Below are 26,666 nucleotides of genomic sequence, written 5' to 3' on the forward strand. Positions count from 1 at the left end.
GTTTATCAGAATCCTTCAAGAGTTAAATTACATTGGCATTGTTCTTATTTCTAGATGGTTAAATTGTCCCTTTACAATATAATCAGAAGTTGTTTCTCTTCAATGTTGTTCTCTCATAATTGATTTAACAATTGAGAACCTACTAATTTCTTCCTTAAATACACCATACAAAAGGCAATGGAGGCCAAAGCACTGGGTGTCTTTAAGCCAAGATTGATAGGTTTGGGATTGGTAAAGGAGTTAAGAGTTATGGAGAAGGCAGGTTGAAAAAAGGTCAGCCATGATTGACCCAATGGACCATATCTTATGATTTGATTCCTTAAGGTTCTCACTGCCAGGGAAGGAAGTGGGGATAAGCTCCTACCACCACTTAAATACTCCCAATATTGTGCATCTGAAATAATATCTGACAATCATGTCTAGATCCTGGCCTTCATGTGTGGGTTAGCTAGTAAGCTTGGTAGAACTGCTTCTACTGACAGGACAGGGGCAAAGGTGGGTTACTGGTGCCTTAAAACCAGTCGCTTCGGACAGATGGGGCTGGTCAGCTGTGGTTGCCAGTTTATCTGAGAGAAGGAAAACTCTGACCCCGCCACAGCTGCTTGCGGCTATACCCACTCACGGGGAAGGCTTCTGGAGTAAATCCTGAGGTAAAACCTGGAGCTGGAGTCACTAAGGCAGTCCTACGGTGAGTTCATTGCTGGCTGGCAACTCTTGCTGGTGCCAAACTGTATCAGTCTCTGTCATTCCTTCGAATTTATCAGCTGCTGGAGAGGTGGGGGGGGGGGGGGGCTGTTGAATGGGCCACAGCTTGCTCTCCATATCATACTGTTCCGGCTTGCGTATCACATAGACAGTTAGGATGCAATGTCCATGATCTACCCCAACTAACTGAGGGCCTCATCTTATGATTTTATAAATTGTATGCAGACTAGATAGCACAGAAGCCTTTAAGGAATCAAAATCAGGAAGTTAAGCATTGGGGTTTGGTCCTTCTGGTAGCAAACACAACAAGGCCTAGCAGAACATGGCTGAGCAATTTAGATTGATAGATATTATCCAAAGAGGAATTTTGGTGTGTGTGGATAGGTGGAATTCAGCCATTGCTTGCTAATTGTGGAGTAAATGCCCCAAACCTATTAATGAAGTTTTCCCCAACTTGTTTTGCTGTTGTTGTTGTTACTATTTGTGTTGTTCTGTGGAACACTGTGAGTATGCTATGTTGGCACAAGAATGTATGGCAACACTTGTGGATCAGGTCATACCTCCTACCACCCACAGCCACTGGTACTGCAAAACCCTCGATGTAGTAAAGCATAGTGTTATGTGAGAGTGAGTTCTTCCTACCCTGGATGATTTCATCCCTGTTAAAGGTTTCCTCTTCTTCCTTCTGCTGGGCTTCTTGTCTCCCTTTGGCCCCTTTGCTCGTCCTGTCATCATCCACCACCTGGAGAGCATCGGCTAGGACACTGGACAGTGCATCCAGCTGGTTGGAAGTCATGCTGTCCAGATCGACATGCTCTGCTCCCAGCTGCTGGACCACTGACTGAATGAAATTCTCTGTTCGGAAACAGAATGGAAATAAAGACAGATCTAATAATGAAGAAGACAAGAAGACCAGTCACATTTGGTCACGGTGCCTCAGGCAATACTGGAAAATGTGACGGCTGGATTGTGGTAAATAGCTTGGTTTTTTGCAATGAACTGAGCAGTGCCCACAAGTGCTCTGACTAAGATGTGCAGAGAGTTGTGGACAGAGCCCAGCCTCCATGGACTCCCTCTATGCTTCTGACTAATGGTCCCCTTATTTGTTAAACAGGAACTTGCCTTCACCTTATTTCTTCCTGCATTGTACATACTCAATAAATGGGAACCATAACATTATATTCTGCATCCTGCTGTTGCTTTTCCCTGTACTATCTCAATGTAGTTATGTATTGAATTGACATTATTTCTTAAATCCTTCACATAAGTGAGGAGTAAAAATCTTTATGTTACAGCTCTGGCTGAATGTGCAATGTGCAAGTAACAGTAATTTGTAATAAATAGCATTACAGTAAGACATACTACTGAGCCGTCAATATAGTCAATGTATGTATGGAATAGCCTACTGCAAAATAACTTTTTCACTTATCTCGGTACATGTGACAATAATAAACCAATATCTTTAGTGGAAGAATAACCCGAGCCTCTTAATGTCAGCATTACAGGGGATGCACAGTAAAGCACAATCGATCAGCTGACCCACAGCAGTTTAGGATGCAAAGGGATGACCTTTGGCCCATCATGTCTATGCTAGCTCATGGCCATTTCGAATTCCCCTTTCTCAAGTCCCTCCCCTTAGCTTATGACACATATAGTGCTCATCGAAATATGAGGAACAAATACTGAGCACTCCCTCTGATATAGAAAGGAGCTTTTAATATATGGTTTAAGAATGTGCTTTACTCAATGTGGAGCAGGTGTGTCGGTAACCACACTGGGAAATCACTCAAAGCACTAATGATACAACCGAGTCCCAGTAAATACGTAGTGAAATACCTTACACATGCAAGTTTCCTTCAAAGTTGAATTGATGACACTGAAAACAGAACTCTCCAACAAACAAAATGGTCCAATACTCACTTTGACTGGCTCCAAAAGACCTTATAGGGTTTCACTGTTTTGCTGTTTACCTGCCAACATGTTGTCAGGCAGAGGCAGAGTGAAATATCATAACCAGAATTGAATAAACACATAAGGAAGAAAATAAAATGTAAGTGTACTGAGGAGAGAGAGAGAGGGACTAAACAGATGGTTCAGTCAGAGACACATCTGTTGGACCAAATGGCTCCTGTGTTTTAATATTCCTTAGCTCTATGATAAATATCCTGAATAGATTCCAAATCTCTACCGTTAAATACATTCATTTACTTATTTCTTCATACCATCCAGGAGACTCAGCGGGTCTTTTCCTCTGATCCTACTGGGGCTTGGCATTTTCTCTGCTTTCACTCCGAGATGCTGGCCATCCATTTCCCAATCAAGTACCCTGCTTCTGTCCTTGCTTGGCCCTTCCTGCTGTTCCTTCCTTGGGGGAGTCAAAGCCTCGTGAACCCGGACACCTTTCTTGACTGACAAACGGCTTCCCCTCTCAGCCGACTTCCCAGCCAGCTTCTGTGCCATGTAATCCTCCAGAAGAGCGGCCAGTTGTGCCTGGTCGAGGGCCTCACTCCCAGGGGCTTCCTGCTGCTGTGCTGGGCTGAAGATACGAAGCTGCTGGTGCTTCTTGCCGGTGAATGGATGAAGGGACGCATGGAAATGGTCTGATAGTGCTTGCCCTCGGACTCTAGGTGGGAGCTCTTCTAAAAAGGAGTCGGATTGAATGTCCTCACTCTGTTACAAAACAGAAAAGAAGGCAAGGTGGGTTTCAGGTCATTGCATACCCCATATTTTCTCCGAGATAAACTAGGTTAATAAAACACAGAGCATTATTATTTAATTTTAATCATTCACAGGCAAGCTGGCCCATGCAGTAATTTTCCATGACGCTCTAATATTTATCAACACGGATGAAGGCCTTTGAGAAAAAGATGTTATGTTCCTTACTAACAGAGTCATTTAAAATGGAATCAGGACGTTCAGCCCTTTGTGCTCAAGCTACCCCTTGTGCACTATTCTGCAGTGATCCCATTTTCCAGCATTTGGCCTGTGGCCTTCAATACTCTGGTGTCACAAGTGCTCATCTAGTACTTCATAAATTTTGCATATGCAGAGGGTATTTGAAATCTACAACACTGCTTACTTCAAGACAATCCCAAATTTCAAACATCCATTATATGAACAATAATCTTCAAGTCTTCTCTAAACCTTCTATTGCTTACCTTAAACCAGGGGTTCCCAACCTGGAGTCCACGGACCCCTTGCTTAATGCTATTGGTCATTGGTATAAAAAAAGTTAGGAACCCCTCCTTCAGTCAATAGTTACAGAAACTGAGGCCATAAGACCATAAGACATAGGAGCAAAATTAGGCCATTCAGCCCATCGAGTCTGTTCCACCACTCCATCATGGTCGATCCTGGATCCCACTCAACCCTGCACACCTGTCTGCTCGACATATCCTTTGATGCCCTGACTGATCAGAGAACTACCAACTTCCACCTTAAATATACCATGGACTTGGCCTCCACTGTAGTCTTTGGTAGAGCACTCCACATATTCACTACTCTGGCTAAAAAAAAAATTACTCCTTACCTCTGTTCTAAAAGGTCACCCTTCAATTTTGAGGCTGTGCCTTCTAGTTCTGGATACCCCCACCATAGGAAAGACCCTTGTCTTGTCCTTTCAACATTCAGTAGGTTTCAATGAGATCCCTCCAAATCATTCTAAATTCCAGTAAATACAGGCCCAAAGCTACCAAATGGTCATCATATGTTAACCCCTTCATTCCCAGAATCATCCTCGTGAACCTCCTCTGGATTCTCCAATGACAACATATCCTTTCTGAGATATAGGGCCCAAAACTGTTGATAATACGCCGTGCATTTTCTACAGCGTCTCCTAAGTATCAGAAACATTTTGAAGCAGTGAAGCGGCTTTGAAAAGTAAGCTGTCAGAAAGCCATCAGGGTACCTGGTGGCTAGGGCCTCAGGTTTAACTGTATTAAAACTAGTTTTCCCTCACTCAGCTATGTTGAATAGCTCTAACAGCGGTAAGGTCTCAGGGTGCGAGATCACAAAGGGTTAGCGTTGCCGTAAACCCAATGCGATGTGCATGATGGGTGCAGTGACCCCCCAGTTCATTATGAGCTTTGACAGTTTTACCTTGAAGATAAAGCCAATGAAATAAAGTACAAACCAGGCTCATTCTGTCTTTGTTCTAATGATTATTCTTCTCTCAGTCTTAACTGCAATGCCATTGCAACAGATCCCCCACAGGAGCTGCATGCCACGATCCCAACGATTGGCATGCAGTGTCGGGGGGGTCTTCTACTTGGGCTTGTGGACAGAAGGGATGAGACATTGAAGAGCAAGAGCAGGAAGAAGGCTTTCAACTGTGGATAGTCAGAGCAAGTTGAGAGACATGTAAGAGAGAATTGGTTGACAGGAAATAGAGGAAATATTGGACTGATGAGAATGTTGGCATGAACGCAAGCAGCCTTTGTGTCATAAGAAAATATGACTATGAATGGCCTATCCTCCATTAACGGCACAGTGGACTCAGATCTCGTTTCCATGGAAATATATTACTATACTTTGTAGGTAAAGGTTGAATTTCTACGTGTGATCTTCACCGTTTTATATGCTTGCCTTTAGGCTTCTGACATTTTGACCTGTATTGTCAAGTCTGTGCATCAATTCTTCCTTGCTGGTTAGATCTCTGGGGGTGAATGTACTTTATCTCCTGTGAAATAATCTAGCAGGACAGATTATTCACACACCTTGGAACCTGCACAATTTCCTCCCTATTAAAAGTCAGCCGGGTCTCACAAGGGTGGACAATCAAACCGACCGAGTGTGAATCCACCAGTTTGCGCTTAATTCTTCTCTGATTGGTTCTTTTTGCTACCATCTCCATTGTAATTCATCAAATCAGTTAGGCAAAACTTTTCTCCAGTTTTAATTTTCTCTGCTAACACAAAACATTCCCAACCAACACAGTACTGTAGGAAACAATTACAATTCCCAGTGATACAGCCTCCTGATACTACCCATCCATGAACATGCTGAGAATAAGCTTTTGATAAAATAACTCAACTGAAAGATTGTGTGTTCAAATCCCACAGCAGGACTTCCATCTATTTCTGTGCCGGCAGATCTCTGAACAGACAATTCACCAACCCATTAACACTACCTAATTTTTTGAGCTGCTTTTGCACTACTTAGCTTATATATATAGGAACATAGAAAACCTACAGCACAATACAGGCCCTTCTCTCCACAAAGTTGTGCCAAACATGCCCCTGCCTTAAGAAATTACCAGGGTTACACATAGCTCTCTATTCTTCTAAGCTCCATGCACATATCCAAAAGTCTCTTGAAAGACCCTACTGTATCCGACTCCACACCATTGCTGACAGCCTATTCCACACACTCACCATTCTCTGAGTAAAAAACTTAGCCATGACATCTCCTCTCTACCTACTCCCAAGCACCTTAAACCTGTGCCCTCTTGTGGCAGCCATTTCAGCTCTGGGAAAAAGCCTCTGACGAACCACACTATATGAACATATATAAAAAATATGTGTTGGTTAATTGGGACCCATTGGGACCAGTGCATTATGCGGCTGCCCCAATTAGCCGAAGTTTCATGGAAATAATTAAAAGGCATAACAAAGACAAATTACCTTTTAACTGAGTAACAAATTATGCATTTAAATTAAATACAGAACAAATTAGAACACTACCCATACTACAGTATTATAGGATTTTGTATTAGTTCTGAATAGTTATCGACGGAAGAATTCATTGTTGCTGTGCTGTTTTGATTGACTGTAAATTAATAAAATCAGCACAGACACCTATCGCAGATAATGGACTGCCTTCATTGCCTTCCTGCATATAGTCAAAATAAAATTATCAAAAGTCACTGCTTTTTGAATCGGCATCATTCGCTCAAATGGAAAAGATAACAGAAGCATATGCAACTGATGCTATTCAAACCTGTTCACGCCGTAATGTCTAACGGCCATTTGTGGCATGTCCAAGACTGAATGCTTGAGACCATAGTGAGCAAAACAGTTTTGAATTGTCTTACTGCTATTTTCTTGCCAACCATTAGTGACAAAAATCACTGCTTTTTGAACACAAACACATACCACCAAAGCTATTTAGCATGAGTAGGAGGATGCTTTTCCTCCTACTCATGCTCAGTGGTTATGTGACGTTATGTCACGTTTAGATTTGGAGAAGATTCGTTGTTCAATTTCTGAATCTCGTCAAGACTTTCAAACATTGTGGGGACCTTTTCTGAATTATTTTCAAAACCTTCAATTCGTTGTTTAAACTCAGATATTGGCTATTATTAATTATTATTATTATAGGAGAAGGTATTTTACCTTCTTTCCTCCTTAATGAATAGCTTCAGTCTTGGTAGGGGTTAGGTTTTTTGTAATAATTAGTATATTTCAATATAACTATTGATTAACTTACATGAATATGGAATAAAGAGAGTTATTAATTATGAACAGATATAATGTAATTGGTAGTTTTAAAGTTTTTTTGACCTTTTATATACACTTTCTTGTACTCTGTATTCTTCTATGTAGAAACTAATAAAAATATTGGAGAAGGAAAAACTGTTCACTCTAAGCATAGTGACTAATGGCTAATCAAGCACATGTGAGTGATGCTGGTTAGAAACTGTCCGGCCACAATCTTCTGTCCCAATTATGTGGTGTATTGTCCAAATTAAAAAAGGGGAATCCTGGCTATTTTCTTGATTTGTTTTTGTTCTTTAAGAGTTGTCCCAACTAAGTGGCTGCGCAGTTAACCAATGGTCCAATTGACTGGAATCCACTGTACTGCTGCATCAAAACAACAAATCTCATCAGTGATATTAAACCTGACTCTGATTCTATTTCGTAGAAGTGGTGCATTGGAACCTTTAAATATACTTTTTCAGAAGAAGTGGAGCTTGCTGGCAATTGGTTCATCACTTGTTCATTCCTGATTACACCCTGAGCAGACTGGCAGGAAAAGTCAACAAGTCCGGAGTGACCAATCAACCAGACAGGATAAAGGTGACAGATTCCTGTTTCCCTTCTCTGACGGACATTACCAAGCCAGCTGAATTTTGGAGACAATAAGTGGTTTAAATGTAACTGAAAACAGAACTCCATTCCAGATCTAATTAATTAATTAATTCAGCTGAAGCGATGGGATTTGAAGCCAAGTATCCAGCTCATTAGTCTGAAGGTCTAAGTATGAGTTCTGGTAACCTTTATACCAAAGGAACATGATTGGAGGAGATGTTTAATGTCTAACAAAGCTGGTGAAGCAGTTTCACATCCCACGACACTGATTGAGAAAATGGAATTGCGCCAACTGCAAGCAACAAATTAACGTGCCATCTACTGAAAAGCAAAAAAAAAACAAAGATACAGAAAATATGTATTAAAAATAGAAAATGCTAGATATACTCAGGAGATCGTCGTATCTGTTGTGAGAGAAACTGTTGTCCTTTCAAGTTAACAAATTTCCCATCAAACTTGAAACATTAACCGTGCTTCTACTTATCCAACAACTTTGCTTCTGTCTTTAGGATTAGCCTGCATTCAAATCATTGCAACTGAGCACGAGAAAATCTGTAGATGCTAGAAATCCAAAACAGCACACACAAAATGCTGGAGAAACTCAGCAGGTCAGGCCACATCTATTGAAAAGAGTGAACAGCTGATGTTTTGTTCCGAAGCATTCTTAGCTGGTTGGGTCTTTTCTAAGAGTTATTTTCAATAGATTACATGTTATGCTCTTTGTAATACCATTGTTCTAAATATGAAGGATGCTTACAGTAAGGGAGAAAACGGACAATCAATTCAGGTCAATATTGTGGAGATGGTATTAAAGTCACTCAAAGAAACAAAAAGTACTGAAAAAAACTGAGTGACACACATATTTTGTGAATGGTCCTTGAACGTTTAAGGGTTAAGGATTTTTCGTAAGTGGCTGCCCAATTGACAGTTAACGGAAATCCACTATATATATATATATATAAAATACTGTGGTCCACCAGCATTTTGTGTGTGTTGTTGTTTGAATTTCCAGCATCTGCAGATTTCCTCGTGTTTGCTATATATATTTCATCGTAATTTATAGATTTTTTTAATGTATTGCAATGTACTGCTGTGGCAAAACAACAAATTTCATGACATATGCCAGTGATGTTAAACTTGATTCTGGCTTGACTTCTATTTAGTAGAAATAGTGCATAAAATCTTTAAATTTTGGATAAAGGGAAGACAGGTAAATGAGAGACAAAAGCTTCCTGAATTCTTTCAAGGTCTCCAAGTTCAACAAGCACAGATCACGATAGTAAGTAAATATAAAAATACTGGAAACACTCAGTGGGTCAGGCAGCATCTGTGGAGAAAAATAAAAAAGGACAACACTGGACATACTGTGCTCATCAAGTCAGGCCGCATCTCTGGAAAAGACACAGCATCTACATTTCAGGCTGGTCTGAGCTCCAATGTGATTGCTTTCTGTCTGTTTTGCCTTGTTCACAGGCCACAATGTCTCATTTCCTCCTTGTCTTTGAGAAGTTGTTGACTACAAATTTTTAGGGTATCCAGTCTGATTCTGTTCATCATTACACAGATGCAGTTTTACCTGTTGATTTTTTCCAGCATTTTCTACTTCTGCCTTAAATTTCCAGCATCTTTTTTTTTTCTGATTGTCACTTTGTGAAAATGGAGAAACACTGGGGAAATGTTTCAGGTCGGAGAACTTTCGTTCAAATAATTTCTGACTGAAAGACATAAATCTAAAATGTTAATTTGGCTTTTCCAAAGTTGTTGTCCAACTTGCTTGAGTATTTTCAACATTTTGTATTTTATCTCAGATTTCTAATTTCACAGGATTTACTTCAGAGTCAAAGTGGAGAAAGTTGCAGAAAAAAACAGATAAGGATTTTACATTCAGATCACTCCAATAAAGTGAAGAAAGGGAGAACATGAAGACAGCACAAAAACAGACCTTTTGGTCCAATTGGTCCATGCTGATCAAGATTTAAAGTAAATTTCAAAGTTTAAAGTCAGTTTATTATCGAAGTACATATATGTCACCATATACAACCCTGAGATTCATTTTCTTCTGGGCATACTCAATAAATCTATAGAATAATAACCACAACACAAGGACTCTGGTTTCCTTTTCCTGAAGTCAATAACCTTGGTCTTACTGACATTGAATAAGATATTGTTGTTATGGTACCATTCAGATAGATTTTCAATCTCCCTCCTATATGCTGATTCATCACCATCTTTGATTTGGCCCACGACAATAGTGTCATCATCAAACTTGAAAAAGGCTTTGGAGCTGTGCTTAGCCACATGTTCATAAGTTGAAAGCAAGTAGAACAGGGGGCTCAGCACACAGCCTTGTAGTGCTGAAGGAAATCATGGAGGAGATGTTGTTGCCATTCCAAATTGACTGGGGTCTGCAAGTGAGGAAATCGAAGATCCAATTGCACAAGGTGGCGTGGAGGCCAAGGTCTTGAGCTTATTGCTTAGTTCTGAGGAGGTGATGGTATTGAATGCTGAGCTGTAGTCGATAAACAGCATCCTGATGTGTGCACCTTTGCTGTCTAGATGTTCCAGGGTTGAGTGAAGTGCCAACGAGATGGCATCTGCTGTGGGGTTGTTGCTCAGGTAGGCAAATTGGGATGGATCTAAGTTGCTTCACAGGCAGGAGTTGATATGCTTCATCACCAACCTCTTAAAAACATTTCATCACTGTGGATGTAAGTGCTACTGGGATAGTCAATGAGGCAGGTCACCATGCTCTTCCTGAGCACCAGAATAAGTGAAGCCTGCTTGAAGCAGGAGGGAACCTCAGACTGCTGAAGCAAAGAGGGTGAAGTTCTCAGTGAATGCTGCAGCCAGTTCATCAGCACAGACTTTTAGTACTTGGCCAAGTACCCCATCAGGGCTGAATGCTTTTTGTGTGTTCACCCTCCTGAAGGCTGCTTGCACGTTGGCCTCAGAGACCAAAATCATAGGATCATTAGGGGATGTGAGAGATTGTGATGGTTCCTCCATTTTTTGACTGTCAAAGAGAGCATAGAAGGCACTGAGCTCATCTGGAAATGAAGCACTGCTGTTGCCTACGTCACTTGATTTAAATTTATAAGGGCTGATAAAGACTCTCAAATCTGCTAGACCTATTTGTCTGCATCCCGCTGTATGTTTCCTAGTGATGCACCTGTCCAATTGTCTTTTAAAAGTTGTTAATATACCTGTCTCTTCCACTTCCTCTTTGTGTACAAAAAGTTGCTGCTCAACTTTTCCCTTCTCACTTTACACTTATGCCCTCTAGTTCGTGATTTTGGGAAAAGGGCTGAGTGCATTCAGTCTCTCCCTGCCCCTCATGATTTTATACAACTCTGCAAGATCTCCTCTCAGTCTCCTTTGCTACCATGAACAAAATCTCTCTGTTTAACCTCTGTCTTATAATTCAGTCCCTCAATTCCAAGCAAAATACTTGAAAATCTTTTCTGTACTATTTCCAGTTTAACAACATCTTTCCTACAGCAGGGCGATCAAAACTGAACACAATACTCCAATTGTGGTCTCATCAGCGTTTTGTAAAACCATGACTTCTCAACTTCTATAGTCAGTGCCATGAGTGATGAAGGTCAATGTGTCAAAAGCCTCCTTTGCCCACCGATCTGATGAGAGTATGGGAAAAGTTTTCCCTTGTAAATTGAGCAACAAAAAAACTTCCTGCAAAACGTTCATGACTGCTGTAATGCGTAAAAAAAATCCAATGCATAGACAGAAAAAACATTCAGAATGTCAGGAGGCAGCTGTGGAGAGAGAATCAAGCATCCATTTGTTGGGGATAGAGAAAGATAATAATTATATATAGATGCAGAGAAGTTAGTTAGGGAGGGGGATTAGAAGAAAGAATGGAAGTGCAGTGCAGGATGGAAGATAGGAGCTAATGCATGATGGGGTGAGGAGAAAGGAGATAGGAATGGGATTGGCAAACAAAAATGGAAGATCAGTGTACAGGAGCTCTGCCCTTCCACTTGCATGTTTTCATCTTTTGTTTCCTTAGTTTCACCAGCAGGATGGAAATTCTCAGACCTGTTGAAAGATATTTGGCCTGAAATATGGGCATTCTCTCTCCCTATTTGTTGCTTCACCGGTTTAACATTTCCAGCATCCTCAGATTTTATTTCACAAAGCCAATATCTGTGTGCCATTTTGCTTTTGTACCATTACGAATGTTGTCTTTTAATCTCTGCTGGCAACTGCTCTGCCACAGGCACAGCCTCGGAATATAAGGTCATGCCTTTAGAACTGAGATGAAAAGGAATTTCTATAGCCAGAGGGTGGAGAATCTGTGGAATTCATTGTCAAGGATGGCTGTGGAGGCCAGGTCACTGGGTTTATTTACAGCAGAGGCTGATTAGTAAGGGTGTCAAAGATTACAGGGAGAAGACAGGAGAATGGAGTTAAGATGGATAATTAATCAGCCGTGATGGAAAGTTGCAACAGACTCAATGGACTGAATGGCCTAATACTGCTCCTAAGTCTTATGGTCTTATGAACATTCCTTCTGGTTTCCTTCCCTGATGGAACTTTCTGGAAATGTGATACAGCTCTGACTTCTTCCAGTTCAGAGGAACGTTTGTCAACCTGAAATGTGAACTCCTTCTCTCTCTGGAGGTGTAATCAGACCAGCTGAAATTTGATTTTCTTATGCTCTGCCTGCTTCCCAAGACAACAGTAAGGTGTACAATTCCTTCCATTAAAAAGAATCATTGCTGCTACATATTGTAACTTGCTTTAGTTTTCTGTGAAAGTAACTGTCAAGGGCATTTATATATTACTGACCATTTTAAAATGGAATAAGGAAAATCAATACTAACCTTGTCAGTTCTGGTCTTATGAGATGGCATGGGATTATCAGGCTGGGATAAAGCGCTGAGCAACTGAAGATATTGATGTAGGGACTTGAATCTTTGCAGGTCACCATCTTCTGTCCCTTCATAATTCCCCTCGCTTGCCATCTGTTGCTTTGTAGCCCTAAACAATTAAGAATTAGCAGTCACAAGAGTTAAACTGCAAGTGACATTCAAGCAATGAGTTGCAACAGTTCAGCATTAATTGACTGAGCAGGTCACGGCATATCATAAAACACAACAGACCTGCTCACTTAGCAACTAATGAGTCATGGGTCTGAAACTGCTTCAATCCAAAGCATTTTATTCACCAGTAAGGAGTTTTTAATCCTTTAGTCCTGCTTTAGAGGATGCATAATAACTACCAATTTGGTGGTGGATAAGGTTATTGATATTGTTGGATGAAGAATAGTAAAGCCATGGGATCAAATGAAGAATGGTGGAAATGGGCTCACATACAGCATTTTCATTAGATCTGTTTGGTAGATTGGGACAGGTTGTTCCCTGGCAAGGATGTCGTTGGTAGGTGGGAGGCCTTCAAAGGAGAAATTCTGAGAGTGCTGAGTTTGTATGTTCCTGTCAGGAGTAAAGGCAAAATGAATAAAAATAAGGAACCTTGGTTCTCTAGGGATATTGGAACTCTGATAAAGAAGAAGAGAAAGATGTATGACATGTACAGGAAACAGGGAGCAAATAAGGTACTTGAGGAGTATAAAAAGTACAAAAAAAAACTTAAGAAAGAAATCAGGAGGGCTAAAAGAAGACATGAAGTAGCTTTAGCAGTCAAGGTGAAGGATAATCCAAAGAGCTTCTACAGGTACATTGTGAGCAAAAGGATAAAGGGTCCTCTTGAAGATCAGAGTGGTCAGCTATGCATAGAACCAAAAGAAATGGGGGGAGAGCTAAAATGGTTTATTTGCGTCTGTATTTACTAAGGAAAATGACATGGAGTCAATGGAAATAAGGCTAACAAGTAGTGAGGTCATGGAACCTATACAGATTGAAGAGGAAAAGGTGCTTGCTATCTTGAGGCGAATCAGAGTAGATAAATCCCCAGGACCTGACAAGGTATTCCCTCGGACCTTGAAGGAGACTAGTGTTGAAATCGCAGGGGCCCTGGGAGATATATTTTAAGTGTCAGTGAGGTGCCGACGGATTGGAGGACAGCTCATGTTGTTCCGTTGTTTAAAAAAGGCTCTAAAAATAATCCAGGAAATTATAGGCCAGTAAGTTTGACATCGGTAGTAGGTAAATTATTGGAAGGAATACTAAGAGATAGGGTCTACAAGTATTTAGATAGACAGGGACATATTAAGGAGAGTCAACACAGCTTTGTGCGTGGTAGGTCATGTTTAACAAATCTACTGGAGGTTTTCGAGGAGGTCACCAAGAAAGTGGATGAAGGGAAGGCAGTGGATGTTGTCTACATGGACTTCAGTAAGGCCTTTGACAAGGTCCCACATGGGAGGTTAGTGAGGAAGATTCATTTGTTAGGTGTACATGGTGAGGTAGTGAGTTGGATTAGACATTGGCTCAATGGAAGAAGCCAGAGAGTGGTAGTGGAGAATTGCTTCTCTGAGTGGAGGCCTGTGACTAATGGTGTGCCACAGGGATCAGTTACTGAGTCCATTGTTATTTGTCATCTATATCAATGATCTGGATGATAATGTGATAAATTGGATCAGCAAATTTGCTGATGATACAAAGATTGGAGGTGTAGTAGACAGTGAGGAAGACTTTCAAAGCTTGCAGAGGGATCTGGACCAGCTGGAGAAATGGGCTGAAAAATGGCAGAAGGAGTTTAATACAGACAAGTGTGAGGTATTGCACTTTGGAAGGAAAAACCAAGGTAGAACATACAAGGTAAATGGTAAGGCACTGAGGGGTGCAGTAAAACAGAGGGATCTAGGAATACAGATACAAAATTCCCTAAAAGTAGCATCACAGGTACATAGGTTTGTAAAGAGAGCTTTTGGTACATTGGCCTCTATAAATCAATGTATTGAGTATGAGAGTTGGAATGTTATGGTGAGGTTGTATAAGGCATTGGTGAGGCCAGATTTGGAGTATTGTGTGCAGTTTTGGTCACTGAATTACAAGAAGGATATTAATAAGGCTGAAAGAGTGCAGAGAAGGTTTACAAGGATGTTGCCGGGACTTGAGAAATTGAGTTACGGAGGAAGGTTGAATAGGTTAGGACTTTATTCCCTGGAGCGTAGAAGAATGAGGGGAAACTTGATAGAGGTATATAAAATTATGATGGGTACCCACTGAGGCTAGGGGAGAAAAAAACCAGAGGACATGGGTTAAGGGTGAAGGGGGAAAAGTTTAAAGAGATCATTAGGGGGGGGAGCTTCTTCACACAGAGAGTGGTGGGAGTGTGGAATGAGCTGCCAGATGAAGTGGTAAATGCCGGCTCAGTTTTATTTTGTAATTTATTTTTTTTATTGAAGTTCATCATCAAACAAACATTTCCATAAGGTGTATTTCAGATATTGTACATATATATCATATATTCATACATATCACAAATCTCCACAAAGTATTTATCTGGGGTATACACATAGAAAAGAGCGGAGAGTAAAAAACAAGCAAAAGGAAAGAACTATGTACAAGTAGGGAGTAATCTTTTCTTAACAACAGATTCATTGATTTGTGAGAATAAAATCAGGCCTATGAAGCATTATGTAGTTAAACCATTTTTCCCAGGATGAATCAAATTGTTCCAGCTTATGATTTACAGATGCTGTTATCTTCTCCATTTTGTAAATGTCCATTGTAATTTCCATCCATGTTGTGCTGCCGTTTTGGCAGTTATTTAGTTTATAATATTTTCGCTTAGTAATTCGTTTGTTAGCATTCTAGTTAAAGTTAGAATTGTTTAAAGTTGTCTGTGAGAGATTGCGGCATGCGACGACGTCACATCCGGTTTCGCCGTGTCCTGTGGGAAAATACCGGTTTGGAGAAACGGGAAGGTGGGGGTCGAGACATGTGCGAGCGCAGCAGCAGCAGTTTTCGCTCTACGCACCAGGAACATTGTGAAAGCAACGCTGTGAGTTATGAGATAATCGATATGTTGAATTAAAATGTTAACGCCGATCCTGTTAAAAGTAACGACGGTCGATAATGTTTATGTTTTCGTTAGTTAAAGAGTTGCGGATAGTTTGCGTTGAAGTGTATTTAAAGCAGTCGATGGCGTAGATAGATTCTGACTGTATGCTGCACTTTAATGTAATGTAGTTGTTGTAGTTTTACTTTTGCAAGTATTTACGATGTAATTGTAATATCAAGAAGGAAACAAATGCTGTACGAATCTTGTATTGTTTATCAACAGTTTTTACCATACGTCAGTGTGGAAGAGTGAACAGTAAATGGTTAATCTTACTGTGATCCTGTCAATATTGACAAAGGTTTAACTCGGTGTTTAGCTCGGGGTTCCGTTACACCTGAGCGAGAACACTACAGTGAAAAAGCGGCATTATCTGGTGTTTCAAGTGCTGCAATGACATCTTGATCCAGCGTCAAGTCGTTGCCACCCAGCGAGGGGGCAGTAGGACATCATCAAGTAAGTCCACCCATGCAAGAGCTAAGGCAGAAGCTGCCAGGGTGCGACTGTGCTACGCCAGACAAGAAGCAGATTTGAAAATGGAAGTGGCCGCCAGAGAAATGGAAAGCACTGCCAGAGAAACCGAAAACCAGTTGGAAAGGGCAAGGATAGCGGCAGAGTTAGAAGTGCTGATGCTGGAACGAGAAGAAGAAGCTGCCAGGGCGGAAGCAGAGTTCATAGAAGATGTTGAAGGAATGCAAGATCTGGTTGACGTAAAATCTACTTCAGAAAAGACCAGATTGGAACGCTCAAACAGTCTGGAAGATTTGTTCTTCCACTCCATACTTATCTGATAACGCCCCACGTCATAAGGAGTCTCAGAGAGACCCAATTGCACCACATCCATCTGAGGAAGACAATTTACCCTCGCAACTCCGCGATGAAGTCAAGAATGAAAGAGCTGATGACAAATACTTCTTGACACCAAACTTATGAGATTTGGCGAGAAGAGAGGCAAAGGCTGAATTCAGAACAGCAGTCCATAACAGAGGTACGCCCTCGGTCATATACCCGCCGACATATTTCCCCAGCCCGCATGCCACTTGCAATTGAACCCCTGGCACAGTATTTAGCACGAGATCTTGCCACTTCAGGACTGTACCAGTTCGATGACAAACCTGTAAATTACCATGCCTGGTACTCCACATTCACCAACGCTATCGAAGGAATCCAGCTCAGAGCAACCCAAGAGTTGGATCTTATGGCGAAATGGCTGGGGAAAGAATCATGCGAACAGGTGAGACGCATACGTTCAGTATACATCAACAAACCCGAGCTAGCCTTAAGCAAAGCATGGGAGAGACTTCGGGAGGGCTATGCGGCCCCCGAAATTATTGAACCGGCGCTATACCGACGTCTGGAAAACTTTCCTAAGGTGTCAGCCAAAGATCATATTAAGTTAAGGGAGCTCGGAGATTTACTCATGGAGATTCAAGGCGCCAAAGAAGGTGGCTACTCAACTGGGCTACTATACCTAGATACTCCATTCGGGATTAGACAAATCGTGGACAAACTTCCATTTGGGCTGCAGGACACGTGGGTGTCTGTTGCCTCAGAGTACAAAGAAGACAACAACGGTCAATTTCCTCCCTTTAAGTATTTCACTAGGTTTGTGTGCAGGGAGACGAAGAAGCGAAATGACCCTAGCCTCTTGGGTCAAGGAAGCAGTACAGTTTACACCAAGCCAGATAAATCCTCTTCGAATAATTTCAACATTGATAAACCCGTCTCAGTGCTTAAGACTGAAGCCTTTACAACTAACCACGACCCTAGCAAGAATTGCCCATTGCATAACAAACCCCACCCCCTCAGAAAATGCAGAACGTTTAGGGAAAAACCCCTTGAAGAGAGGATGGCCCTTCTCAAGGAGAAAAGAATATGTTTTAAATGCTGTTCCTCTACCTCTCACTTTGCTAGAGAGTGTACGATCGCCGTGAAGTGTCCGGAATGCAATAGCACTAATCATGATGGGGCCATGCATCCCGGCCCGTTACCGCAAACCGACAACGCTCCTTCACCCCCACAATGGGACAGCGGGGAGGGAGAGGCTCACTCCAGGACAACTGTTGTCAGCTCGAGCTGTACAGAAGTTTGCGGTCAAGCTCAATTAAGCCGTTCTTGTTCAAAGATCTGCCTCACTAAGGTGTACCCTAAAGGAGCCAAAGACAAGGCCATCAAAGCCTATGTAATTCTGGATGATCAGAGCAATCACTCACTCGTCAGTCCAGAGTTCTTTAAATTGTTCAACATTGAGTGAGCAGTTCCCATACTACCTTAGAACTTGCTCAGGCAATGCGGAAACTCATGGAAGGAAGGCAGAAGGCTTCCAGCTCGAGTCCCTGTATGGTAAAGTCATCATCTGTCTCCCTCCACTCTTAGAGTGCAATGAAATTTTGAATAACCGCACTGAGATCCCGACGCCAAGTGCAGTGCTACACCAGCCACATCTCCACCACATCGCCAAGCACATCCCAGAACTGGATCCAACAGCAGAAATACTCCTGCTATTAGGAAGAGATGTTCTCCGTGTGCACAAGGTTAGGCAGCAGGTCAATGGACCACATGACGCCCCCTTTGTGCAACGCCTGGATCTAGGCTGGGTGGTGATAGGAGAGGAGTGCCCTGGCAATGTACACAAACCGACGGTTAGCACACTCAAGACCAATGCACTAGAGAATGGCCGCCATTCAATTTTTCAACCTCACACAAGTGTCACGTGTATTAAGGAAGCATGACAAGGCTTTAACAAATGTAAAGTAACTGATGAGACACTGGGTCAGTCAGTCTTCATTCGAACTGAGCATGATAATAAACTTGCTCAATCAGCTCAAGATGCCATTTTCTTAAAAACAAAGGACACCAAGGTCTTCAGAGACGAAGCAAATAATTGGGTCGCCCCACTGCCTTTCAGAGAACCACGCCAGTGCTTGCCAAACAACAAAGAGCAGGCAGTCAAGCGGTTCACGCCCTTGCAAAAAACCCTGAAAAGGAAACCTGAGATGCAGCAACGCACCCGATTGACCCACGAGGTACTGTGCATGCTAATGGCAGAGGTCACAGCCATTATAAATGCATGACCATTCCTACCCGTGTCTTCTGACCTGGAAAACCCCTTCATACTCTCGCCATCAATGCTCCTTATGCAGAAGGCAGGAGCTCCCCCTCCACCAGGGGACTTCTCTGATAAGGATTTGTACTTAAAGCAGTGGAGACAGGTCCAGGCTCTGGCAAATTGGTCCTGGTCTCACCACATTCCCTAGCAGGGACGGACATGTCAGGAAGGTTGAGTTGAAAACTACCGACCAAGGTGATGTGAAAATATACCAAAGGCCTGTTACAGAAGTCATTCTACTTCTACCTAAGGACTGATTAGAGGCTAAAGTTTGTATTATGTTCATTGTGACCTTACGAAGGTCAAGCGGGGAGTGTGCTGCCTTTATGCCAGTTATTTAGTCTATAATATTTTCGCTTAGTAATTCGTTTGTTAGCATTCTAGTTAAAGTTAGGATTGTTTAAAGTTGTCTGTGAGAGATCGCGGCATGCGACGACGTCACATCCAGTTTCGCCACGTCCTGTGGGAAAATACCGGTTTGGAGAAACGGGAAGGTGGGGGTCGAGACATTTGTGAGCACAGCAGCAACAAAGTTTTCACTCTACGCACCAGGAACATTGTGAAAGCAATGTTGTGAGTTATGAGATAATCGATATGTTGAATTAAAATGTTAACGCCAATCCTGTTAAAAGTAACGACGGTCGATAATGTTTATGTTTTCATTAGTTAAAGAGTTGCGGAGAGTTTGCGTTGAAGTGTATTTAAAGCAGTCAATGGCATAGGTAGATTCTGACTGTATGCTGCACTTTAATGTAACGTAGTTGTTGTAGTTTTACTTTTGCAAGTATTTACGATGTAATTGTAATATCAAGAAGGAAACAAATGCTGTACAAATCTTGTATTGTTTTATCAACAGTTTTCACCATACGTCAATGTGGAAGAGTGAACAGTAAACGGTTAATCTTACTGTGATCCTGTCATTATTGACAAAGGTTTAACTCAGTGTTTAGCTCGGCGTTCCATTACACCCGAGCGAGAACACTACACATGTACTTAAAGTTGGGCTCTCCTATGATAACCATTTCCTAGTAAGAGTCTTTTTACCAGCCACCAACAGTATATTCATTAAATATTTATCTCTTTTCAACTATTCTTGAGGTATATATCCAAAATATATGGTCTTACTCTCTAAGGGTATTTCACATTTAAAGATGTCTTGTAGGGCATTGTGTATCCCCCTCACATAGTTTTTAATAACAGAGCAATCCAAAAAAATATGATAATGATTTGCATTTTGCTTTCCACAATTTCTCCAGCAAATAGGGAGGTAACTATCATAATGGGATTTCTGAGAGGGTGTAATAAAATACCTTATCAAGTTTTTTCCATCCAAACTCCCTCCATTTCTGTGAACTGGTACACTTCCATTGATACCTCCATATCGTTGTCCATTCTTCCTCAGATATAACTATCCCTCCTTCCTTCTCCCAATTTGTTTTAATGTATGAAGTCGAATGTGTTTTAAGATTTGACAACCCCTTATACATGCTTGAAATGATTCTACTAACATTATCTGAATTAAATGCTTTTCTAAAGAGCTCTATAAAGCATGTACTTGCCTTGGTTACATTTTTAAGGGTCTTATTAACATAGTCGCATCTGTAAATACCAATAGAAACCTTGTTTTTCTATTAAGTGTTTCTCTTTAAGCATTTCAAAACTGAACAGTGTTCCTTCTTTCATTATGTTGCAAAGAACTGTTATTCCTTTAGCTGTCCAGTCCTTAAATCTAGCATCCAATTTATTTGGTGTAAAATCAGAGTCATATGCACACCATTTAAGAATTGCAATTATCTCCCTCTAGATTACATTCTTTTATAGTAGTTTTCCATATTTTAAGAGTCAATTTCACCCATGGGTTATCAATAGTATTTATGTACCTTTGCAGATTGTTATCAGCCAAAATTGCTTGTATGGGGATGGAAAGTACCCACTCCTCAATGATTTTCCATTGAGCGTCATATGATGGGTTGCACCAACATATCACAGTTCTCAACTGTGCTGCAAAATAATAATCTCTAAGAGAAGGTCGGCCCCATCCACCCTTTTCCTTTGCTAATTGCAAAGTTTTGAGATGAACTCTAGGCCTTTTACACTGCCAAATATACCTTGATAGCATCTTGTTCCATTCATTGAATTGATTTTGATTAATCTCTATAGGTATGGTCTGAAAGAGATATAACAGTCTGGGCAGTATATTCATTTTAGTAGACTCAATCCTTGAACTGAGACTGAAAAATTGAATCAGGTTCCATCCTGCCACATCTTCCTTAATTTTTTTATATAAAGGCTGATAATTACATTCTGATAATTTGGCCAAATCTTTTGGCATAATGATGCCCAAATATTTGAAAGACTCTGTGTGCCATGCCCAGGGGTACCGACTTTCAATTTCTCTTGGTGGGCTATAGTAATATGAAAGTAATTGGGTTTTATCTATGTTGATCTTGTATCCTGATAATTGACCATATTGTTCAAAGGATTGCATCAATTTAGGCAAAGGGTATGTTGGTTGCTCTAGCTAGATCAAAATGTCATCCGCATAACAAGCCAATTTATGATCTGTCCCTTTAATAGTAATTCCCCTGATATCTTCATTTTGTCTGATGTATTGAGCTAATGGTTCCAGATATAGCGCGAAGAGTAGTGGTGACCTTGCACAACCCTGTCTCGTGCCCCTTTCTAAGGTAAGACTATTTGATAAATATCCATTGATTTTAATCCTAGCAGTAGGATTGTCATATAGTGTCTGTATAGTTTTAATAATTGTGTCTTGGAAACCAAATCTATGTAAAACTCTGTAAAGAAAATTCCAAATAACCGAATCAAATGCTTTTTCAGCGTCCACACTTATCACTATTGCTTCGATTTTATTTTTTTGTATATGATCCATAATGTGAAGTGTCCTTCATACATTGTCTTGTGTCTGGCGTTGTCGTATAAAACCTGTCTGATCATTACGTATCAAAATGGGTAGAAACTTCTCTAATCGTTTGGCCACGATGGAGGTAAATAATCTATAATCTACATTAAGAACGGATATTGGTCTAAATGTCCCGCATTCTATTTTATCTTTGCCTTCTTTCGGTATAGCTGAGATTATCGCTTCCTTCCAACTGGGTGGCATTTGTGCCTTTTTTAGAGCCCAGTTCAGTGTGGGGAGTAAAACAGGGATTAACTCATTTTTAAATTCTTTGTACCACTCTGCTTTGTATATTCTTTGTATACCCATCTGATCCTGGTGACTTGCTTAACTTAAGCCTACTAATTGCAGCTTTTAATTCAACTTCAGTTATGTCAGCAGTCATCATTCTATTTTGTTCTTCACTTAGGTGGGTAACTCTAGAGAATTCAAGAATGTGTCAATTTAGATTATGCTTGCCCCTGGAACTTTGGAATATAGAGTTTTGTAAAACACTTCAAAAGTTTCTTGAATTTCACTTAGCTTATTTTTTATCGTTTTTGTTCTTGGGTCCCTAATTCTAATATCTTTTTTTCAGTTTCCACATCAGTATTTTCATAGATTTCGATCCACTTTCATAATGTCTCTGTTTCAGAAACATTCAGTTTTTCCTGATTTCTTGCGTAGCCAAACTATTTATTTCATTCCTAATTCTTTTAATTTCCCCTAATGTATCCTGTGCCAAATTCAATTTGTGTTTTTTTCTCTAGTTCCTTCAGCCTATTTTGTAATTCCTCTAATGTTTTATTCCTTATTTTTTTCTTATATGAAGATATTGCTATAATTTTCCCTCTTAAGACCACCTTCAGAGTATCCCATAAATTGGGAGGTGAAACATCTCCATTATCATTAACTTCTAAGTAGAGACCAATTTCTTTTTTAATTTGTTCCTTAAAGTACGGATCATTGAGTAGACTTGAATTTAGTTTCCAAATAGTATTCTTTGGTTGTAGGTCAAAATCAACAGATAAATATATAGGTGCATGGTCACTTACATCTATTGTCCCAATTCCACAGGTGTTTATTTTGTCTTTGTCTTTTCCAAATGTTATGAAATAGTCTATTCTTGCATATACAGAATGTGGAGCAGAATAATGAGTGTAATCCCTTCTGTCAGGGAAAAAGTCCCTCCATATATCAATTAAACCAACATCCTCAAAAAGCGTATTAACTTTCTTATGTAAAGATTTTGTTTCATAGGTTTTTCTATTGGAAGAGTCTAAGTTTGGTTGTAATTGTAAATTTAATTCTCCCCCACATTATGGAGACCTTCTGTTTCCGTTACCATAATATCAGTAATTTTCTGAAAGAAACCAATATCACTTTCTGGGGGGGGGGTGTAACTGAACTTCAATAGAGTAACTGAACTTCTGTCTATATATTCCCCCTTACCAGAATATATCTGCCCTCTTTATCTCCCATTTCGAATACTTTTTCAAAATTTAGCTTACTTGAGATAAGAATAGCAACTCCTCTCCTATGTCCTGATTTATATGAGGAGAAAAACAGATTAGTGAAGCCCATTCTCTTTCATTTTTTACGCTCATTATCACTTAAATGAGTTTCCTGTAAATATACTACATGGGCTTGTTCTTTTTTTTTCATTTTGGATAAAATTCTCTTACATTTGATTGGATTTAATAGCCCATTGACATTAAAATAATGAATTTTACCTTGTCCTTAGCCATCTGTATTTATCCATTAATGTATCATTGAAATTAGAATAAAACTTAATCGATCTACTCTCTGAACAAGTAAGAACCAAGAAATGCAAATAATAACAAAAAAGGAAACAAACGTGTGATTCCAAGGCTGAGGTCTCTAGTAGATGATCCTGCATTGAGCTAGAGGAAATGTCTAGCTATGGGGGATAACCCCTTCTACTTGTGAGTTGAGGGCTCCCATTGCAGTATTCATAAAAGTCAGTGAACAAATCCATTACACAGAGAAGATTTCCCTGTGTACTCCTCCTATATATACATATATACACCCACAAATATATATATACACACACTACATACATACACATATATGCACATATATATATTCTCATTTTGGTGGGGAAAAAGGAGTAAGTGAATGAATAAAGAATAACAACTAAGGAATATAAAATCCACATTATAGTAAGTATTTCTCAAGATAGGTATATCACCATGTACTTTTGCTTCCGTTTAGCTTTTCAACTTTTTTTAAAGTTAGCCAAACCTTATGGCTCTTCTGAAGGGCGTGAGGACTGTCTTTGGGAAACTCCTGGTCTCTTCCTGATATATTTCTCTCGGCATCCTCCCATCTCCTGCCTTCTCAATTCTCGCATTATTTCCCCAAGTGGAGCAGGATAATTTCTCAGCCAGGTTTTCCCTCGTTTTGGTCATGCTGACGGACAACCCTCTGGTCTTCATGTCTGTAGTCGCCTCTTCCACTGTCTGGTACAACCGTGTCCCGTTGTCATAATACACTCGAAGTTTAGCAGGGTACGGAGTTTGAAATCTAACCTCGTTTTGCTTTAGTACTCGCTTTACTTCAGAGTATTCTTTGAGTTTCTGCAGGACCGCAGTGGGGTAATCTTGGTCGAAATATATTCATTTATCATTGAAAAACACTCTCTTCTTACCCCAGACCCTTCGTAGAATCTCCACCTTGGTGCTGTACTGAAGGAATTTAATTATTATTGAGCGTGGCTTTCTATGCCAGGTAGGTTTCGGGACAAGCGCGCAGTGGGCTCTTTTGACTTACAGCTCCATAACCGAGGGAAGTTTCAGCGCGTCCCACAGTAACTTTCTGACAAATTCCGTCATAGACGAGCCCTCCGCTCCTTCGGGAACATTGTAGATTCTGATATTTTTCGGTCGTGATCTTCCCTCCAAGTCAAGCAGTTTACCTTCTTGGTGATGTAATATTTTTATTGTCTTACTCAGTATCTGTTCCACGTTTTGAATGCGATCTTCCACCTTCTCAATTCGAGTCTCTGCCACTGCTATTTTTTGATTGACACTGGCGAGCTCTGACTTAATATCACGGAGCTGCTGCTTTATATCTTTCTGGACCTCCAGTATTTCTTTCAGGATTTTGAAGATATTCGCCACTTCACCTGAGCGAGGCCCAGCATCCGCCTCGTTAGCATGCAGTCGGGTAGGAGAGCCGCTCGTTGCACTCCTCTAGGCCGCAGGCTCCGCAGTGTCGCTTTTTTTATTTCCATTCCTTTTCCCCATTCTTGCCCCTCTTTTCAGTTCAAATATTTTTCAAAAAATATTATACTTGATGGGTTAACAGGGCTTAATACGCATTTTTCCGAAGGAGCTAGTGACTTAAGCTGCCATTTTTATAATCCACTAGCTTCAGTGTTTCTATGGTAACTTTGTTCACTTCACAACAACTTCATCCATGCTAACTGTGTTTCCCAGACAGCTAGTGCCACCTGCCCATGTTTGGCCCATAGCCTTCTAAACCTCTCCTATCCATGTACTATGTGCTGTCAGAGCAGCTTCCAAACCTACCACCACTGCAATAAGAGTTACAACAGCAGCAAGCACTGAGGAATACAACTAACTATGTATTCTCCTCCAGGAAACAAACCATCCTGACTTAGAAATATATCTTGATTGGCACTGGGTCTAAATCCTGGAACCCCCTACCCAATGGTACAATGGGAGTAGCTTCACCAGAAAGACTATGGGAGTTCAAGGAGACACAAGTGTCTTTTAAGAGACTCTTGGATAGATACATGGGGCTCAGAAAAATAGAGGGCTCTGGGTAACCCAAGGTAGTTTGTAAAGTAAGTGCATATTCCGCACAGCATTGTGGGCTGAGGCGACTGTATTGTGCTGTAGGGAGTTTAGTGATAAAATTAGTCTTCAGAATCAAGGATTGTTCTCCTAAAGCTAATGAAGGTTCAGAACAGCACACGCAAAATGGTGGATGAAGCCCTCTGACTCTTGAAAGGCTTAGGTACGGAGGGTATTTCCAGTAGTTGGAAAGTCCAGAGCCAGAGGCCAGGTGGCACAGCCTCAGATTAGGACATCCCTTTAGAACAGAGCTGAAGAGGAATATATTTAGCCAGATGGTGGTGAATCTGTGGAATTCATTGTCACAGCCAAGTTATTGGGTACATTTTCAATGGAGATCGATGGGATTCTGGAATGGTCATAACATCAAAGCTTACGTGGAAAAGGCAGGAGAATGGGGTTGAGAGGGATAATAGATCAGCCATGATGAAACGGCAGAGCAGAGTTGATGGGCCGAATGGTGTAGTTCTTCCCCTATATCTTATGGTCTTATGATCTAACTCATGAAGCAGCATCTACAGAGGTAAATAAACGATCGACATTCCATTGATGCTGTCTCATCTGCTGAGTTCCTCCAGCATTTTGAGTGCGTTGTTCAAGATTTCCAACATCTGCTGAATCCCTTGTGTCTATGAAGGTCAAGGGATATGGCAGAGTTGAACCCAATCATGCAGGGCTTAGTGTCAGGAACGGAGCCGAATGGACCCAAACGCAGGACGCAGACACTGAAGTACTAGGGGGAGGACAGGATGGGGATGCCATGGCACTTAAGGGTAGAGCTGGTGTTCAAGTAGATAGAGTGTCAGGCAGGCAGAGCGGAGCGGGCTCCCGGAGTTCAGGCAGGCAGAATGGAGCGGGCTTCCTGAGTTTGAGTTCAGGTAGACAGACTCCCAGGGTTCAGGCAGGCAGGTAGACAGGTCCCCGGGGTTCAGGCAGGCAGGCAGGTAGACAGGTCCCCGGGTTTCAGGCAGGCTGGCAGACAGGTCTAGGTGGTTAGATAAGCTGGCAGAGAGCCCTCCCTGGGCAGGCCGCATATATCCCGGGTAGGGCCGTCTCCCAGGCAGAAACACCGGAGGCCTGGGCACGACGTGGAC

The 26,666-nt window shown here is 41.1% G+C and overlaps 1 protein-coding gene across 2 annotated transcripts in view; it reads right to left on the reverse strand.

Moving 5' to 3' along the window:
• Nucleotides 1-26,666, reverse strand: part of ptprn2 (protein tyrosine phosphatase receptor type N2) — a 1,015,920-nt gene that overhangs the window by 628,717 nt on the left and 360,537 nt on the right. The window contains exons 5-7 of one of the 2 annotated variants that reach the window (XM_059971880.1): nucleotides 12,578-12,734; nucleotides 2,928-3,375; nucleotides 1,348-1,560 (exon numbers count right to left, since the gene is read on the reverse strand). In XM_059971880.1, coding sequence (XP_059827863.1) covers nucleotides 1,348-1,560; nucleotides 2,928-3,375; nucleotides 12,578-12,734 — 818 coding nt within the window. The remainder of the gene's footprint in view (nucleotides 1-1,347; nucleotides 1,561-2,927; nucleotides 3,376-12,577; nucleotides 12,735-26,666) is intronic. The other variant, XM_059971881.1, reaches the window with a different exon arrangement.

The sequence above is a fragment of the Hypanus sabinus genome, chromosome 6 (assembly GCF_030144855.1).
Source record: "Hypanus sabinus isolate sHypSab1 chromosome 6, sHypSab1.hap1, whole genome shotgun sequence".
Lineage (NCBI taxonomy): Eukaryota > Metazoa > Chordata > Chondrichthyes > Myliobatiformes > Dasyatidae > Hypanus > Hypanus sabinus.